The 16,132-nt window shown below is 45.8% G+C and overlaps 1 protein-coding gene across 2 annotated transcripts in view; it reads left to right on the top strand.

The window, feature by feature from the left end:
• Positions 1 to 14,750: 14,750 nt before the first annotated feature.
• The window catches only part of LOC121442041 (olfactomedin-like protein 2B), a 37,642-nt gene continuing 36,260 nt past the window's right edge, over positions 14,751 to 16,132 (top strand). For both annotated transcript variants that reach the window (XM_041643479.1, XM_041643480.1), the window contains exon 1: positions 14,751 to 15,252. In XM_041643479.1, the coding sequence (XP_041499413.1) occupies positions 15,079 to 15,252 (174 nt within the window). In that variant the 5' untranslated portion in view covers positions 14,751 to 15,078. The remainder of the gene's footprint in view (positions 15,253 to 16,132) is intronic.

Raw genomic sequence — 16,132 nt, 5'->3', positions numbered from 1 at the left:
GGCTACTACATTTTTACTTGACTTAGAAGAAATGTCCATTTCTCCCAAAGATGTATCCAGTTCACTCTTCCCATCCTGATGTGGGATTTCCCTCTGCCTTTCCCAGAAGACTCGTGGTCTTTCACAAAGGTGGCTGTACATTGGAGAAAAGGATCTACTTAGACCTGGGCACTGCCTCTGAAAAGACATTGATTCTAGAAAACCCAAAACATCACTGTAGCCCTCCAACCAGTGTTAAGAGGTTTATGGAGGTCATGTGATCAAGGGGAAGTTTTATGTTAAGTCTGACTCACGGTTGGTCCAGTATGTTCCAGCAACTACCTTGAGGGGGTTTCTCTAGGTGTTAGTGCTGGGTTAGACTAGACATATCCAGTCTCTGTAGAATCTGCACATTGGTTTCCTAACCTATGGAGTAAGGGTCTTTATAGTGGGAGAGATTAATTAGAATCATCAGAGATGTCTCTGTCTGGGAAAATAGTTACCCCAAAGCGATGCTACATTATTAGGGGGATTATAGAATGTGTGCAATCATCAAGTCTTGAAAGATGCATGGGAAGCATTATGGTCTAGATGTGAAATGTGCCCCCATGAACTCACATGTTTGAATATTTGGTCCCCAGCCAGCATCTCTGGTTTGGGAGATTGTAGAACCTTTAGGAGGTGGCCACACCTCTTAAGATCTCACAGCGGGGATTCTGTTTCAGCCGAGTTTGGTGAGGACATTTAAACCACGGCAATGCTTTAGAAAATTGTGCAATAAAAGATGAGCTTACAAGCCCCCAAAAGGCAGTAGCAAGAAGCAGCGAGCTGATAATCACACTGGTAGACCTGGGCATGAGACAAATTTCGTGATATGTGCGAGGCTTCCTGCTTCTCAGCTGCCTCTACACAGAGAAGTGAGAGGGAAGGGTGGAAGTGGGCTTGGGGCTAGAGAAGAATTTAGCAATTTGATGGGTTTGGAAAATAACACCAGACACCAGGTGTCACTATACCCCAAGCCTGAAAACCGCCAAGCAGCCACGGAGCTGCCGAAGGATTTTCCAGAGTGATGTGAGCGCCATCTGCTGGCTGGGCTCCATCCTGCCAGGCGTTCTCCTGCCGGGCTGGCTTAGAAATTCTACTTACACTAGAGATTCAAAGGTGTGCTGGACACTGAGGTTGGCTCCCTAGAAATCTGAGCAGTATGCCACCAAGTTCTATAACTGAAGAACCAGCACTTTGAGCCTTGGGGGGGAAGTTAAGACTTTAAGCCAGGGTTTGCAAATTTGCACTAATGTAGTTCTCGATTTTGATCTTATAAGGGAAAGAAAAGGGCTAGGCAAACTAGACACCGTACACCCCCTGTGGTGGTTTGGATAAGAATGCCCCTCATAGGCTCATATATTTGAATATTTGTGTCCCAGTTGTTGGACTGTTTAGGAAGAGTTAGGGGGTGTGGCCCTGCTGGAGGAGATGTGGGTTGTCTGACATGGGGGCTGGGACCCAAGCTCAGGTCCTCTGTATGTAGTGTGTGCTCTTAAGCACAGGGCCATCTCTCCAGCCCCAATGTGCTGTCTTCCTAACACATCTCAAAATGCAAAACAAAACAAAACCTGCAAGCTATTACAATTGAAAGTGAGTATCCAGCATCTGAAATATTTTCAAGTCCTCCCAGAAGGATGAATGCCATGGGCTGGGGAGCCCAGGAACAAGCCCTCCCTTCATGCTGTGAGCCAGTGAGGGTGCACTGTGAGCAGATACGCCCTGGGCTCTAAGATGGGCTCTGAACCGTGGGCTACTTACTTATACTTCATGAGTTTTTGTTCTCTCGCCTATGACACAGAAGACAGAAGGCATCTGTCTTCCAGCAGGACTTGGAGAAGTGCAAGGCCAAAACAAACAAGGAGTTACACCATCATCAGCTGCTGTCAATACTTAACCTGTCCCCAGCTACAGTTCAACACCAGGACCACCTGAGACAGGAAGTGTCCACCAAGAGTGACCAGCAAATTCTCTCATCCCAGCCAGACTCGGGGTATTCCTGCTAGTCCCCCACCACTTACCTGGTACACAATAGCTATACAGTCATCAGATTAGAATTTAAGGAAGCATAAAGAGTCGTTGAGGGTAAACCATGAAAACACAGAATGTCCACACTTTCTATATCTCAGGTATTCAACATTTTCTGCAACAATTAATGAATTACAGGAATATGGATATAAGGTGTCCGTTTTCTGTGGAAAACTATATTTAAGGCCATTATGTTTTTTTTTCTTTTTCATTGTTAAGTTTATTTGAAAATTATACCATCCTTAAAAAAGAAAAGAAAATTATACTATCTTTAATTATAAAACATATGTACAGATGACAAATAAATCATATATTTCTAAGTTATTAGTTTATTTCTAAATTTCTTCATAATTTTGTTATATTTTGGTATAATTTTTCATTAAGGCCATTATGTTTGAGAACACACAGTAGGATCAATAAGTCAAGATGCTTGGTTTTGCTCAAGAATCTGGCATCTTGCTGTGCAGTGATGGCCCATACTATCATTTGGGAGGCAGAGGAAGGTGGGTCTCTGTGAATTCGAGGCCATCCTGATCTACAAAGTGAGTTCCAGTATAGCCAGAGCTACACAGAGAAACCCTATTTCAAAAAACAAATAAAAAAATCTGGCATCTTAGGTTTAAAAGGAGCCATTTAGGAATCATTTGATCAAACCAATTTCTTTTCTTTCTTTCTTTTTTCTTGTTTTGATTTTTTTAATTTTTCAAGACAGGAAGCTTTGGAGCTTGTCCTGGAACTTGCTCTGTAGACCAGGCTGGCCTCAAATTCACAGAGATAAAAAATCCACCTGTCTCTGCCTCCCAAGTGCTGGGATTAAAAGTGTGCACCACTACTGCCCGACCAAACCAATTTCTTAGCAAGTATACAAAACCGAGGTCTGAGACTTCCAAGAGAGGTCAGTGGCTTTCCAAGCACACACCACTAAAGTGGCAATGCTGGGACCAGATGCCAGGTCTCCGGGCTGAAATTATCACACTACCCACAGACTACGTCGGCTATTTTTGTGTGAACCTGCTGTTTCTCATGTAGTGAAAGTACAACGTAGTTAGAGTATCATTAAATGTGGAATTGTAGAGAAAGATAAAGTATGTGGGTGAGGTGGTAAGGCCAGGCTTCTAAAAGCCAAGCAAGAATTCAGGATAGGGCATGAACTGGAGTCAAAGCTAGCTAGAGTGAAATGGGATGTCAAAATGAGGGGCAGAGTGGATGCAGGTGTGGTATTTTGTTCTGTATTTCCTCCCGTTCTTCTCGCTCTTGTTTTTCTTTAGGACCATATCAAGTTTCAAGAGAGCTTGTTAGAATCAGAAGGTATTTTCTGTACGCTTCGAGGCATCTACAGAACAAAACTGTGTAATAGACACACCAGAATGAATCAGCAAGGAATCTAAATGCACCATAGAATAAGTCAGTTACCACAAAAGCAGGCTGCAAGAACAGGGAAAAGAAACAGCAAAAATAGAAAAAAAAGTTATAAAATCATTCTGCTTACTGTGGGAGAAATTCATTCATTGCTGGAAGCTTCATTTTTATTTTTTACTTTCAAAAATCAGGGTTAATGACAAAACTTCAGTTGACAAGCCCTCAATAATGAAATATACTGACAATTCACAATAGTGCAAAGGTCTCTCTCTCTCTCTCTCTCTGTTTATATTAATTGCAGCCATGCAGTTCCATCACTCAATACCTTTCCACATACCCGTGCTCTAGTACAGTTTTTCAAAGGGAATACTAGCTAGAGGCAGGCTCCCCCCACTGGAACTTTTATCATACTACAGCCCAGTAAGGGGCCGGGCACTCATGACTAAAGTATGCGCTAAAGCTGAGTCTGTGGAAACCTCCGTCATTACGGCAAACGCCCAGTTCCATGAAGTTACAAAGAGTCTTCTTCGGATCACAGCTTTAAGGCCTCTAGTCCATGTTGAGGGGACCCATGCCTTTAGAGCTCTATTATGGGGGTGGCACATTTTGGTAAGAGTGGAGAAAAGCTGATTACAACATAGCTAAAAAGGAAAGAAAAGAGGTAGGGTCTGGGGGTTCTACCCTCCTCTTGGGGGTTCACCTCACGGACTTGGAGACCTCTTAATAGACCCATTTCTCAAAGGCTATGCCTCTCCCCAACAGAGCCACAGGCTGGGACCAAGCCTTTATGCCCATGGGCCTCGGGACACTGTAGTGACTGGATTAACTGTCCTGTTGCTGTGAAAAACCCCCAATAAAGCAACTTAAGGAGAGCAGTGTTATTTTGGCTCAGAGTTGAAGGGTGCAGTCTACCATGGCGGGGAGTAAGGGCAGCAGGAGCTCCAGGCAGCTGGTCCCATTGCACCCCAGCCCGGGATTTGGGGAGTGAGGAATCAACATGCTTTCCCCTTTTGATTCAGCCCAGGACCACGTGCCGCTCACAGTTAAGAGGCTGCTCCTTTCCAATCTACACAACACCTCACAGACATACCCAGAGGCTCTGCCGCTAGCTGTAGCTCCTGTCAGGTTGACCACAGACGTTAACCGCACCAGTAGCATGCTGGAGCAGAATCTGGAGTTAGATGTAGAAATTTCTCTCCTAGGTCCAAGGATTCTTTTCGGTCTTACTCTGGAAATGCTGTCTTCTTACATGAGGGCTTCCCTCTGTTTCAATCCAGTTTTGAGAACACAGTTCAGCTTAGTTCCAGCCACCCCTCAGACACAACTGCGTGCCAAGACAGAGGGCACTCTCTCAGACTCCAAGTGTGTGGTATTTTTGGAATTCTAAGCTACGATAGGGAAGTTCAAATGAATTTTTGCCTTTTGTTCCCATTTATGGTTTTTTTTTTTTTCCTGAATGGACAAAGGAATTCCTGTCAGGAGAAGCACAGCTTCCTATAGGCAGAAGCAGACTTTGCAACTGTTGCGATTGTGAAAGGAGACACACTTCTATCAGGTGGGGGTAGCGCTCGCCTTTAATCCCAGAACTCAGGAGGCAGAGGCAGGTGGCTCTCTGTCCCTGTGAGGTCATCTGGTCTACAGAGTGAGTTCCAGGACTGCCAGGGCTGCAAAGAAACCCCAGCTTGAGAAACCAACCAACTAATCAAGCAAACAAACAAAGGAGGCACACTTGATAACAAATTTAACCCTTTCATACAGAAAAAAGGCAGAAGCCTTAAATGTATTGATTTTTGCCATGTGCACACGAGAAAATACAATCCATATCAAGACACAGAATGTTTCTTCAGCCCCAGAAAGTCGCCTTCTCTTTCTTTCTGTCAGTATCAACATCTCTGAAGAGGTAACGGCACAATATTGTCAGTATGGCTTTATTTATTTTGTCTGGCCATTTTCATTTGTTTATTTTCAGCACAATATTTTTGGCTTTGTTTCTATTATTATCTGTACCAGATTTTATCTTCTGCATTTTTCTATAGGAAAAAATTAAATTTTGCTATCAAACACACCTCCTGTCACAACCACAACAGTCGCAAAAAGTCTGTTTTTGCCATAGGAAGTTGTGCTTTTCCTGACTCGGAGACCCTTTGTCCACTCAGAAAAACCATAAATGAAACAGAAGGCAGGAATTCATTTGAATTTTCCTATCACCACTTAGAATTCCAGCATGCATTTCTTTCACTGGATATCAGTCCACTGAAGAAATATATATCGCATTTTTTTTAAAAAAATGGTCTTTAATTCATAAATAAGAGTTATTTTTAGTTTAGGCTCTTGTGAGCAAAATTGTCCGTAGCTAGACACCGTAGCACTGGGAAGACTGAGGCAAGAGAACCATGGGTTGCAGCCCCTGTGGGCTACACAGAGAATTTCAGAACAGGCAGGGTACACCACACCTCAGAAACAAACCAACTAGCTTGCTTCCCCAGTTGTTTCGCCTTCAACAATTTAGTCTGCTCTCAGCTTCATTTTCTCCTTACCTGCAGCCTGAAGGTCATGCCCACTCTGTGTGATGGTTGTGAAGACTAAACAAGATGAATTGTTTAAGGCCTCTGTCTTAGTCTGTGTTCTATTGCTGTGAAGAGACACCGAGACCACACAACTCTTATAAAGGAAAACATTTATTTGGAGCTGGCTTACAGTTTCCGAGGTTTACTGCATTATCATCATGGCAGGGAGCGTGGCAGCAGGCAGACATGGTGCTGGAGGAACTGAGGGTTCTACATTTGGATCTGCAAGCAGCAGGAAGAGAGAGACACTGGGCCTGGCTTGACCATTTGAAAAATCCCAAAGTCCATCACACTTCCTTTAACAAGGCCACGCCCCCTAAGCCTCCTAATCCCTATCAAGTAGTTTCACTCCCTAAAGACCAATTATTCAAATCTATAAGCATGTAGGGGTCATTCTTATTCAAACAGCCACATCTTGTCAGCCTGAAGAGACCTTGTGCACCTGTCGGATCCCCGTGCAGGTGCCGAGAGGCAGTGCGTTTCTAGGCCATCAGCGCTGGGTCTGATGCTCTGGGGAAGGAACCCGGCCCTTGGCTACAAGCGCTGTTGCTCAGGAACCACACGCACCACTTTTAGATAACAAAACTCCAACTGTTTTTATTTCCTCCCCAGAAGCGAGTGAGGAAAAGAGAAAAACAGATGGTGCATTGAATGAAATCAGAGAGATGAAGGAAGGTTAGGGATGGGGGTGGGTGGGAAATCCCACGATGGCTTAAGCTGCTTTAAAAGAAGGCTGTGTTTTGTGGGAGAGAGAAGAGATGCTGGCTGAAGATGAAGAGGAAGCTCCAGAGGTCTTTCCAAATCTCAGTCGTGTGGTTTTTATTTCAGGTGTCTCCCTGGATGAGAATTTGGCTGGGTTTCTTTCCGTCTGGAGTGAGGTGACTTTTCGCTCAGGTCCCAGCTTAGGTAGAAGTGCTGGTGCCACTTCCACTCAGTCGCTTCCTTGATCCGCCCTGCGATAGAGATGACCCCCACCCCCACCCCAGGCTACAGCTACCTGGGCATTGGCGTCTGGCTGCCTTTGACAGCAAAGCTGAGTGTTGGCAATTGGTTCCAGGGTCTAGGCTCTGCGATCACCCCAGACATTGCTGTAGCTTTAGAGAATTATTGGTTTGGCTGGGGGGCAGCAGGTGACTCACTCCTATAATCCCATCACTGGGGAAGCTGAAATGGGAGGAACTGCAATCTCCAGGCAGGTTTAGCCGACTTCATAAATTGTGGGGCCTAGATTACGACCCTGTCTGAAAACAACAGAAAGAAAGGAGTGAAGAAGAGAAAGAGGAAGAGGAAAAAGAGGAGAAGAAGGTAAAAGGGAGGGGGAGAAGTTTGAGGAGGTGGGTTTCTTTGGAAAGGATAAAGACACATGGGCGATCGCCGCACAGAAGAAGCAGAGGAGAATAGTATTTTAGTTTTGCTGCTGGCTTTTGAGACAGGGTTTCACAATGTAGCCCAGGCTACCCTTACTGTGTGTCTCAGCATTCTGACACAGGAGGAGTGTGATTCTTCCACATTAAGATGGAAACTGAGACCCATAGACAAACACAGTCACTAGCGGCAAACACTGGAGTCCATGCTGGACACCAAAGTCCATAGAACATGTTCCAGAAAGGACTAAGGTCAACTAAGTCTTGACTGCCTGTGGTAGCTAGTGTTAATTGTCTGTCAGCTTGGTGGAAGACGGGCCCCTAAGCATGCCTGGGATTAATAATCTCGATCACATTGTCAGTGTGGGGAGACCCATCTTTACAGCAGGCAGAACCATGCCCTGGCTGGGAGACCCTGGACTGCAAAAGGAGAAGGCAAGTTGAATGCTAATTCTCCCATCTCTGTTTCCTGAATGTGGATGTGATGAGAGCAGCTCTGTCAAACCCCTGCCACTGTGACTTCTTTGCCACAAGGGACAATAGTCTGGAGCTGTGAGTTGAGTCCACTCTCTCCCTTACTCTGCTTCTTGTCAGACTAGTTCATCAGAGCAATGGTAAAGCGAATAAGGTATCGCTTCTCTGAATCACTTCGTTTTCTCTTCCCATTTTTCTTATTTTTTTTTTTCTCTGCTTTATGAGACAAATGTCGGGTAGCTCAGACTGAACTTAAATTGGTTAGGTAGCCAACGCTGGCCTTGAACTCCTGATGCTCCTGTCCCTACCTCCTGATTGCTAGGAATACAGATGAGACCCATCGTGTCTGACCTGTACTCGGTTTTTTCTCTCTCTTCTCAGATAAAACGTTGACTTTCTCTCTGCTCCAAACAAAGGAACCAGTGCAAGTTTTTTGTTTGTTTTTGTTTTGTTTTGTTTGTTTTTAATCTTTGATCTTTGGGGGGCCTGCCATCAGCTCCCAAAGAAATAGAGAGACTTTTTCTTACTTATGAATGCCCGGTCATGGTTTGGCTTACTTTAAGCCAGTTTTTCTTAACTAATTAATCTACTTTTTGCCTCTGGGCTTTTTGCCTTTATTTATTTTGTATATTTTTCTTCCCTTCTTACTCCGCAGCTGGCTGTGTAGCTGGCCCCTAGTTCCTCCTCCCCTACTCCTTTTTTCTCTCTGCCCTCATCTCAGTTTCTCCTCCTATTTATTCTCTTTGCCTGGCGGTCCCACCTATCCTATCCTTCTTCTGTTGGCTGTTCAGCTCTTTATTAGACCAATCAGGTGTTTTAGGCAGGCAAAGTAACACAGCTTCCCAGAGTGAAACAAATGTAACATAAAAGAATGCAACACATCTTTACATGTTAAACAAATATCCCACAGCATAAACAAATGTAGCACATCTTAAAAAACTAATATTCCACAGCACACCTGCTGTCCTGGTGCTGGTGAGGAAGTCAGGCTGGCCAGCACACTGGCTTTCCCAGCTTTACCCCAGACCCCAGTGTGAAGGTATCAGAGCTGGATCACTGAGTTGAGTTCCCCAAATTCACCAACAAAGCAGAACCTGGCTCTAGAGTCTCTCTGAAATCAGAGCTGCCCAGAGGGTGGGAAGACATTGGGCTGGGAGCAGATTCACCAAGGTAAGAGGGAGAGGCTGTCTGTCAAAGATAATAAACATCTGGATATGCTGACCAAGTCTCAGGGGATAGGGAGGAATAATGCCCTTTGTGGAATACATAGAAAATGCGAGAAAATAGAAATCAGGAAATATATTTTGGCTCAGCATCCAGAACCTAAACAGCATATCTTTATTGAAAACATAATTTGTGCTTGATAAGCACATGCTGATTTGATTTTGACTTAAAGTTTATGTTTTACTTGGTTTAATAAAAAGAGAAATGTCAATGGTTGGCAGAGTAAATAAATATAAATGTCATTAAACACTAGAGAAATCCAAAGAAGAAACACATATTCTTACTTGACAAAAAAAAAAAAATCTGTGGTTGGAAAAGTTCTTTTGTTTCCATTCCTAGGATCTTACAGGAATACTTTCTTTTTGTGTGTGCCCCCGAGTGCTTATATGGAGACCAGGCTCTGATATTGGCTAACTTCAATTACCTACTTTATCTCCACTTTATATTTTGAGACAGGCCCTCCACTGGCCTGGCTGACCAGCAAGCCCCCAGGATCCTCTTGTCTCTGCCACCCAGTGTTGGAATTATAGGCACACACCACTCTGCCAGCTTTTTATGTGAGTGACGGAATTCAAATGCCGGTCCTCTTGCTTGTGAAGGAAGTTCTTCATCTTTACTGAGCCATGTTCTCAGTCCCTATCGTCATGATCTCTAGAACGTGAGTTCCTGAAGTCCGAGGCCATGCTGTAACCACACTGTATCCTAGTGTGCTGTGCCCAGTCAGGGCCCCTGGCCCCCCACGGATGTTCAGGAAGTGAGTTAAGCTGAACTGAAGAAGAGAGAACAGAAGACCGAGGGAGAAATACAATGAGAAAGCAGCGAAGCAGAGAGACCAGGGAAGAAAGACCTCATTTTCGACTGTGCTTTCCTCCCTCCCTCCGTCCCGCATTTATTGCAGCTCCCTGGCCTGGCTCCGACTCTTAGCCAGCCAGGGGAGGGAGATGGCAGAATGATGTTGCTCATGGGACCCTGCTATGCTCTTTGATTCTGCTGCTGTGGGGCAGGTGCTTTTTCTAAATTGCACACGGAGGTGGCAGGTCATTTCTAGCCACCAGCCCCACCTGGCAAATGAAGCCCTGGTTGGCAACAGACTGATATTTCAGAGGAAAGCCAGGGGGCTCCTGGGTAAATGGGAAAACAGACGCTCGTGCCAAAAGCAAACCTGGAGGGGGGGGGGGCTGGGCAGCAGGGTGACGGTTGAGGTAGTTGGGTAATCCCATGCATGCAGCAATATACTGGCAGGCAAAAATGGGAAGTGTCTCGGGTCTCTGAGAGCTGAAGTGGCACACTTGGGGCTTCTGAGACCCCCCCTCTTGAACATTTCCACAGCATGTCCCACTCCAAATCCATTTCCACGTTTGTAAGAGGAAGTGATGCCACCGATTTGGGGATTGAACATCACTTGATACCTGGCATAGGCTTGGCTCTCAGTGCAGCGTTGCCATCATGCAGACTCTTTCTTGTCTTAGCACCTTGGTGACTTCATCTGTTAGGCACGGAAGGTTGTATTTACTTTATACGAACACACTGAGGGTTGAAGGACTTGAAATCAACTGGCTCTTAGCAAGGGAACTGGGGAGTCTACAGTAGATAACTCTGCGGCTTGAAAGCCAAACCAAGCCCAACTCAGTATCTTCAGGCCAGGGTACAAGATTAGTAGGTAGAAGGATGCTCTGGCATAGAGATTTCCAAAAGACACATCACAAAGAATTCCTGGGGAAATGCTTGAACATGTCCTAAGAACATGTGGTCTGGGCGTCAGCATCTTTGACTGGCTACTCAAACTCCGTAAAGGAAAGGGGTTGGTAACTTGGTGGGAGAGTCACAGCTTAACCAACGTGAAGGCCAGGATTCAATAATAAACAGGGAAGCAGGGAGTTAGGGAGGGAGGGAGGGAGGGAGGGAGGCAGAAAGGTAGGGAGGCAGTCAGAGAAGGAGGCAGGGAGGCAGGGAATCAGGGAGGGAGGCAGGCAGGGAGGCAGGCAGGAGAGGAACACTGGGGAGAGTCTTTTTATGGTGGGTGTAAGGCTAACCACACTAACCCCATTTAAATGAGCATTTTTTTAAAAATGACTTGAATACAGATAGAAATTCTACTTATTAAATCTGGAACTCACCCAAAGTTAGAACAATTTTTTTAAAAAAAAAAAATCATGCTTTCAACAGGTTGAAAATGATAGGCCAAACCCACCCTAATTTTCAGTGTTAAAAATGTAAAAAGTCCATACTTGGGTTAAACAAAAATCACTGGAATGCAGAGAATAGAAGAAACCAACATAAAACTTACATATGAAAAATGAAAACTACATTCAAAAAATAAATCAACGTGAATCACTTGTGAAATGTGACTGCCAAAAAAACTGAGGCGGCCGCGTGCCTCATTAATGAAAGAGCAGTACCAGGAAAGCAAGGGTGGCGACTCACACTGGTACCATCAGTGTTACAGAGGCTGATGCAGAAGAAATGCCGTGAGTTTGAGGCCAGGATGGCCGACATACAGAGTTCTGTGCCATCGTGGGCTAGAATGAGACCCTGTCTCAAACACCAAAACCAAATGCTTTCTTAAAAGAGCAGAGTTAAGAAAAAGTAAACCTATTTTTCTGTGTTCCAACTTTTCTTCAAACTGGGAGAGAGAGAGAGAGAGAGGAGAGAGAGAGAGAGAGAGAGAGAGAGAGAGAACTACAGTAATGGAGGATCTGGAAAGCTGCATGATCTGAGAAAGATACTAAAACGGAGGAAGACCATAGAGAACAGGGACCTATTCAAAGAATGAGGTGATTTAGAAGGTGTGTAATTTGGATCATCATGCGAAAAAAAAAGTCCTCTGGTGGAGACCTAATAATCACGTTCTTTGGGACCACAGAGTTGAGTATTTCAAAGATACTTTAAGAGTGAGTCTTAGAAAGAACAACAAAGAAGACCCTAAGAGAGACATGCATGGATCTAATCTACATGGAAAGTAGAAAAAGACAAGATCTCCTGAGTAAATTAGGAGCTTGGGGATTATAGAGAGCGTAGAAAGGGAGGGGAGAGAAGGGAGGGGGCAAAGAAAAACATATAGCTCAATAAAAACAATGTAAAAGAAAAGAGTGAATCTGAGAAAGGAGTTATCCTCCAGATGAGGAAGATAGAGATTCATGGCCTCAAGAACAGCTGCTATAGCTCCAAGCACGATGACCGCATTCAAAGGTGGGGGGAGCGTCAGAAAGCCCCCACTTCCCCCTTGGTCTCTCATCAGAAATCGAATATATCTTCCAGAAACTCCTTGCAGACTTATTCAATTTGTTGAGCAGCACAGAATCCTATGGCTACATTTTGCTGTACAGGAGACAAGAAAATTGAGTATCTGACTATGGGTAGCCAAATCAAGCTTAAACCAATTATGATCAGGTCAACATGCCGATACCCTAGTAACAGTGGAGTAGATAATGAAAAGCGTTTGGTACGTTTCTTGATTACACGACTGAGCAGCTCAATAGCCAACTCCTATGGTTAGGGAGAAACTATAGGTCATTGCTGGTAGGAGTCTCTGGTACTGCAGTCAAATGCACATTAGTGAATACAAAGATGCTGTTGATGAAGGCAATGGGGAATAAATACATCCAGTTATACTACTTGTAGCTTCCATTTATTCAACCAATAGTCATTGCGTGGCCACTGTGCTTGTGGTAGTTTGAATGAAAATTCCTCCTTACCCCATGGGTTCATACATTTCAATGCTTGGTCCAAAGTTGAAGGAACACTTTGGAAAGGATTAGAAGCCGTGGCTTTGTTGGAGGAGGTGTGTCACAAGGAGTGGGTTTAGGTTGCAAAAGCTTATGCTAGGCCCAGTTTCTCTCTGTGCCCTTTGCCTACAACCCAGGATGTAAGCTCTTAGCTATTGTTCCTGCCCACCTGTCACCATGCTCCCGTCCATGATGGCTGAATTCTACTACCCTCTGGAACCATGATTCCCAATTAAATGCTTTCTTTTTTAAGTTGCCTTGAGCATGGTGTTTGGTCATGACAGTAGAAAAGTAACTAAGACAGTGCTCCAGGTACCAGTGGCATTCTGAAGATGTAACAGTTCCTGCCGTGTTACAGTGGGAAAGACAGATAAATTCCCAAAAACCAGTCCTGTAAGAATACATCACCACAGAGGAATCATCCTGGGTCAGGAAAGGCTTTCCTGACTGGTGACTGTCATCTGAAAAGAGAATGTGAAGATCGAGGCTGCCATCTTCCCGGAAATGCATCCGGGATGCATTGGATCTATCTCCTACCTGTTGAAACACCCTCACTGTGATGGTCACCCTCCTCAGTCTCACTCTTCCATCAAATCCTTCCTGACCTTGCTAGCATGGCCTGCTTCTTCTTTAAGCTATGCAGGATATCGTTGCATTCTGCCTTAGGGTCCCCATTGCTTCTTGCACCTCCCAGATCTACCCAGGAAATGCCTTGCTGACTATCACCTTGGATGTATTTTAAATGGACTTGAAAACGACATTTATAGCATTAATCTCCATCTAGTTTCAGACAAGATTGGATAATGTTCATAGAAAAGCGTATATGTAGCATTCCTGCAAAAGTACACATCTAGAGGCTTAGATTTTTCTACATAATCGTTTTTTTTCTTTTTAAGAAAATACTAATACTTGTTATTATTAGGGTCAAGGGTGTGACCAGTGTCAGAAAGCTTGTCTAGGATCCAGGAGACCCTTAGTTGGATCCCTAGCACTGAAATATTAGTAATGGCGATTAGTAAATGGTAACATTACATTTCTGTCAACTATCATCATATCTAAGCTGGAGTCTGCTTGATTTATTACATTTATTCCAACCTTGTTGCTTAGCTTTAGGAACAAGGTGTTTGGATTTCTCAAGGAGGTCCAATCCTTGAATTGATCTAGCTCCATTGAGCATCTTCAGAGAGACAATTGTCCTGGGCGATAGAATGTTCTTCCTGAAAGTGACACATTGTTAATCTTTAGAATAGGCAAATACAGGGGACACTAATTAAAGACCATGGCGGTATACTACCAAGCCCTTGCAAGTATACACCCTTTAAAGACAGGTCAGAGCCAGAGAGTGGCCTGGCCATTCGTCCCAAACCATGAGATTTTTAAGAGGTGTTCCTTGTGGTAGTTGTTTGGTTCTGGGAAGTCACCAGGACAAACAGAGCGCTAGAAACCTGTAGCCAGTATCCTTATTTTAAGTGTTTATCTAACTCTGCCACACTCTGGCAGAGATTCAAGATGCATCCTCAGGGTGAAGGTATCAGGTTCTAAAGTTGTGGCAGGCATGCGGACTACCATTGGCCTTAAATTCAAAGCTGCCCGCACTCCCGATGGAGTCAAATCCGGCGGGCGGTTCTCCTCTGTCCAAGTTGTAGTCCAGGGACAAGTCAGGGCGTGAAGAAAACTCGAGAAAAGACACATGAAGTCCCACTGGGGTCAGTATCTACCGTCCGTAGCAAGGCCAGCTGCACCCTTCCCACGCCGGGCAGCGCCCACTAGCGCAGTGGCTGATCGGGGAGGAGGCGGGGTCCCCAGGCGCAGAGCCCAAATCTGTGCGCTTCCCGGTCCTCCTCCTCCGCGCCGTCACTGGCTGCATCTTTCTGCCCCGGCACAATAGAGGCTCCGCCCTCCCTCCGCGCCAGCCCCGCGGCGCCCTGGGCCAGCAGCCCTCCCTCGCCTCCCGCGCCGTGGCCACTGTCCGTCCTGCACTCGGTCCCCGTTGCTTCGAGTTTCCCGGCGCCAGCTTCCACCTGAACCCACCCTGCGGTGACGCCCTCAGCGAACCGGCGCCCGCCTCCGCCCCCTCGGTCACCTCTTTCTTGTGCCCTCTCTGCACAGTTGTAGGCTGCAGGGGTCAGGGAGGAGATGCTCAGGGTCCCTGGGGAGTTCAGTCCTGCTCCACTCAGCCACACCCAGCTTTAGACGGCTCTCCAAACGGCCACTCTTCCGGACTCCTGTGAAGACGCCTTCCAGCCTGTCTTTGCTGAGACCCCCAACCCAAGGTGGTCTCTGAAGGGACTAAGGTCCCTGTGTGTCGCGTCACTCATGGCCAGTCCTCTGACGTTAGTTCTCTGCTTTGCTCTGATGGTGACATGGGTCTGGGGGTCCAGTACCCCTCCCACAGGAACAAGCGAGCCCCCTGATGTGGAAACAGTGGCACCCACGGAGGATGACACTCTGCAAAACGAGGCGGACAACCAGGAGAACGTTTTATCTCAGGTAGGATGAGGACTCTCACGCCCTCCCCTCTTGCCTTGGGGAGATGGCAAGGACCTGAGGCTGGCCCTGGATGAAGAGTTTGTGAGCAGCTGGTTTTCTCTTTATTTTTAGTAAGGGGGGGTATTTCCTTTTCGTTTGCCATAGTATATTGTTTGTTTGGTTTTGGACAGGCTTTCTTGTACACCAGGCTGACGTCCAGCTCACTGTGTAGCTGAGGCTAGCCTTGAATTTCTGGTTCTCACTTCTCAAGAGTGGAGATTCCACCACTCTGGCTTTTGGTTTGTTTTGTTAAGGTATCTTCTTAAAAGTTGGTGTATGGGTCCTCCTCTAACAATGATGGAGTGTTTCAAGCTTGCCAAGTGAGGAGAAAGGAGGGGAAAGGAGGACTTCATACAGTCCTTGAGAAGAAAGGTGTATGTGTGTGTGTTGGTATAGTGGCTGTGAAAAGTACCTCTTGCCTGGAGAGTGCTTGTCACAATTGGAATGTGTAAACAGGAGGGCATGCTGGATAGGAGGCAGATGGCATAAGCCATGGGAGATGTTTTATGGCCTCAGATGGGACACTGGGGGGCCGAAGCACTGGGCGAAGACAACTGCCACATGTGTGATGCATATGAGGGGAACCCCAAGACAGAGAGATTTATGTCAAGACCTGGTTCGCTGGGAGTAGAGAGAGGAAGTACGGATCCACACAGTTCTGGCTGGTTCTCAGTGGGGGCCAAGTGACCCACGATAGTGATGAGCCTTGTGGCGTGTCTGTTTATGAATCTCACTCAGTCCTCAAAACACCCTGATAGCCTTCCCGGAGATGCTGGAAGTGAAAGGGCGAGCCTGGCTTCTGGCGGTCTCCAGCCTAGTTCTCAGGACTGCAAGGGACACT

The sequence above is a fragment of the Microtus oregoni genome, unplaced genomic scaffold (genome assembly GCF_018167655.1).
Source record: "Microtus oregoni isolate MIOR12 unplaced genomic scaffold, Mior012 000086F_ref0000336, whole genome shotgun sequence".
Classification (NCBI taxonomy): domain Eukaryota; kingdom Metazoa; phylum Chordata; class Mammalia; order Rodentia; family Cricetidae; genus Microtus; species Microtus oregoni.
The sequence above is the reverse complement of the archived record's forward strand: the minus strand, read 5'-3'. Positions and strand labels throughout refer to the sequence as shown.